Source organism: Mustela nigripes, chromosome 10 (genome assembly GCF_022355385.1).
Source record: "Mustela nigripes isolate SB6536 chromosome 10, MUSNIG.SB6536, whole genome shotgun sequence".
Lineage (NCBI taxonomy): Eukaryota > Metazoa > Chordata > Mammalia > Carnivora > Mustelidae > Mustela > Mustela nigripes.
Window position 1 is genome coordinate 39,306,983 of NC_081566.1, and position 3,615 is coordinate 39,310,597.

The following is a 3,615-nucleotide window of genomic DNA, read 5'->3' on the forward strand; positions in this document are numbered from 1 at the left end:
CAAATCTTCCAGCATTATGATTGTGGACTTCCCAGCCTCCAGAACGATGGGAAATACGTCTCTGTTATTTATAAGCCACCAGTCCATGGTATTGTTCAAGCAGCCAGGATAGACTCAGCCAGGGCCAGGACCACGCAGCCGGCTGAGCTGGGCCCCTCCACTCCATCCCTCCTGGACAGAAGTAAACTTTCTAGGTATGACATGGAAGTTCCTCTGGCTGAGTTTCCCTCCCACTCTGGGGTTTTCCAAGCTGGGAGACGTTCTGAGCACAGCTTTGGGGCCTCGCTGAGCCCCTCAACTGCCAAAATTTATAGTTTTCACACCCAGATATGGGAGTCAGGACTGCCAGCAGTCGGCTTGCTGCCACTGCCAGCAAGGCAGTGGGACTGGGCTGGTCAAGTCCTCATTCGGGGCAGTGTGGTTCGGTTAGAATGGATCTAGAACGTAAGCAGCGCTTAGAAAACCAGGAACAAATCGTATCAATTTCCACCTGAACTTGTGCTAATTTGATGGCTCCAGGAAAAGCTCCCTCCCAGCTGGGTGGTTAGCTGTACTCTCACAGACACAGGATCCAGACACCAGAGTTCTGTTCTAAGACCTTTATTGACCAGGTGAGAAGTCAGCTTGAACACAGCTCGCACCTGCAGCCCTTCCGGGCGACTCCTCCACGTACGGTAGTCCTTTCAGTCACTGGGAGCAGTGAGGCCCAGCCCCTCCCTTTCCTCCTGCTGCTCCTCACCTGGGGCCTGGAAGGGATGGGGGGCGATGTGGCCAGAGAAGGGCAGAGTGGTCGGGGCAAGGTCCCGAGTGGGCAGGCAGGTCCTGAGGACCCGGCACATAGGCAAGCAGTGTCCAGATGAAGACTGAAGCCGTGTGTGCCTCCCTCCAACTCTTAAGGGTCAAGCAGGAGTGGCAGGAACAGAGCACTGGCCTGGTCTGTGCTGGGACGGGGAGGAGCTACCACCACAGCCCCGGGACCAGGGTTAGGGGCAGAGCTATTTACTCTCAGGTTTGGGCCACTGTTATATAAAAGTGTGTGTTGGGAGGTGTTTCACTGGGGCCCCCGCCAAACAAGGAACTTGACACCTGGGGAGGTCAGACCACACCCTGACTTTGGGTCCTCAGACCTGGGCTGTTTTCTTCACCCCGAGGGGAAGGACACCATGTCCCTAGAACATCCAAGGGAAGAGGCCCAGAGAGGCAAGTGGCCCCGACAGTCCATGGCCCTGTCTGTGTGCCCTCTGCATCCACAGAGACTCCCCAACTGGAACTCCCCAGGCCTATCCTGAGGGACACCAAGAAGCCTACCCTCTTGCCCGCAAAGGAGAATCTCAGGTCTAATGAACCACCAGCTTCCTCTGCCCCATCTTGGTCCTGCCTCCCTCTCTCCCGGGGCTACTGCTCCTCTGGGATCCGAGACGTGGGATCCGAGACGAGCCCAGACCTGCACTAAAATACTGAGGTCTCCTGCTGGTGATGGTGTCACATCCCAGGCAGAGGGAGCCCTTTAGAGGAGTGGGATCTCAGGCAGACTCCAAACCAAAGGGAGCCGAACACCCAAGTTCAAGTCATTAGTGATGCGTGGCGGGGCTGAGAGGGAGGAGGAATCCAGGAGGTCGCCAAGGCTGCTGGGAAGGGAACGGCGATGAGAAGCATGGGAGTGGGCAGTGTGTGGTGGGTGACGGCAGCCTCACTCAGAGTGGACCAAAGCCCCAGCTCCTTGCCCAAAGCCAAAGCCCTTGGGTCCGAAGTTTTTCGCATAGCATCCTGCGGAGAGAGAAGGGGTGAGGCCCAGTTCCTTCTCCCCCAGGCCACACCTCCCAGCGCCCTCCCACCGAAGATCCTCCACCCTGGGCACCTGGCCAGGCCTCAGGGCAGCAAAATCCACTCAGCGCCCGTCACCTCTGTAGCACCCCAATCCCCAGTAGTGAGGAGGTCCTTGGCTCCACATTATATTCTTATATCCACGTCCCTGCTGCTGAAATTACAGGAGAAGCCCTCTCTGCCGTTAAGGAGTTAGGAACCCAGGCTCTGGCCCCATCCTGCCTGTATCTGCCCTATGATTCTGGCCAAGGCATCTTTCCCCTCCGGGCTTGTCTCCCCATCTGTAAAGTGAAGGGTCACGCTAGAAGCTCTGGCATTGACCCCAAGGCCAGGAATCAGTTTACATTTAGCAAGGGCATAACTAGTTAGCCCCCTACCCCCTCAGACTGCTCAACCCTCGAATTAGAGGTGACACCACCCACCTTTGCAGTAAATCTCGCCATCCTTGTCGGCCAGGGTGGTGGACTCGAGGCCTTTGCCGCACTTGGCACACCGGAAGCAGGACTTATGCCAGGACTGTGGGGGAATGGAACAGTTAAGGCTGCCACCAGGGACGAGGGCATCCCTGACCCCACAGTCCCATTCCCCTTGACGTAAGAACAGTGGAAGGGTTCGAGACACTTCCGAAGTCTGCTCAGCTGGTACTGTGGGAGGAGGTGGCCCGTGGGGTCAGGCAGTGGAGGAAGCAGGCCACGGACCACGCAAGACCTCATACCATCTCCAAGCATGTATCACTACGGCTGGATGGTTAATGGCACCAGCTCCGCCACAAAGGGCAGGCGAGGGGGTGGCAAGGCCACGGCAGTAGCTGTCCCCCCACAGGCCAGCACAGGCCTTCTCCAGGCCCATCCTGCCTATGGATCGGAGGTGTGGGCCTGGGCTTCGGACTCGCCCTGGTACGGCTAACTACTGCCCGCACAGCCTCCACCATTTCCTCCTCCGGGAGACCCCCTGTGCCCACCTTGCAGAAAGGGCCCGAGACACGCACATACATGCAGACAGTGCCAGGGCACGGTGAGGGCTGTTGTAACTGGGATTCATTCCAGAACTGGGCTCCTTGTTTGCCCGGAAGCCACTCCCTCTCACAGAGTGGTCTGCTAGTATCTCCCTCGCTCGACGGCTGAGAGGATTAGGCAGCTCTGGCAGGATAAAAAGCCCGGCACAGGCTGGGGCCCAGAGGAGGCCCTGAGGCCATCGTGTGGAATATTACTCTGGAAGGAAAAGGGCTCCTGTGAAGGGCACTGAACCCAGCAGGGGAAGGCCTGAGGAGTGCAGCTTCTCCAGGGGCCACAGAAGGCCCTCTGGGGTTCTAAGAGGAGCCTGGAAACAACACAGGGCTGAGACCCTGCTGGGAAAGGAGCAGGCCCGGGTTTGCCCACAGTGATGGGAGTCAGCCCAAACACGAAGACTTCTCAGCACCCTGCTCCCATTAGCAACACTGAGCCGGCTAAGCCGCTGCTGTATGGACAGCTCTGCAAAACCAGGAAAGCCAGGGGCAGGCAGCACGCAGGCCAGACAAAACAAGGCCTTTTAAGGTCAAAGAGACTCCCTCAGCACTGCCCGCCTGGAGAATGAGAAAGGAAGCTGCATCCCCTCAGACTTCCTGGCTGCCTGACCCATGCACGCTGGCTCCTCCTCCCAGGCCTCAGGGACAGGGGGGTCTGGAGAGCTGAAGGGGGGGGGCCAGATCTCCGCCTCCATCCCAGTCTTCGCCGCCTCCTCCTCTGTGCAGCAGGGTTGTGCAGCTCTCCAGGCTGGGGCAGGGCTGAAGCGCACGCGGCCGCCACCCAG

The 3,615-nt window shown here is 58.6% G+C and overlaps 1 protein-coding gene across 1 annotated transcript in view; it reads right to left on the reverse strand.

Moving 5' to 3' along the window:
- Positions 1–584: 584 nt before the first annotated feature.
- CSRP1 (cysteine and glycine rich protein 1) overlaps positions 585–3,615 on the reverse strand; it is a 23,251-nt gene continuing 20,220 nt past the window's right edge. The window contains exons 5-6 of the mRNA XM_059413083.1: positions 2,247–2,340; positions 585–1,767 (exon numbers count right to left, since the gene is read on the reverse strand). Of these exons, the coding sequence (XP_059269066.1) occupies positions 1,691–1,767; positions 2,247–2,340 (171 nt within the window). The 3' untranslated portion in view covers positions 585–1,690. The remainder of the gene's footprint in view (positions 1,768–2,246; positions 2,341–3,615) is intronic.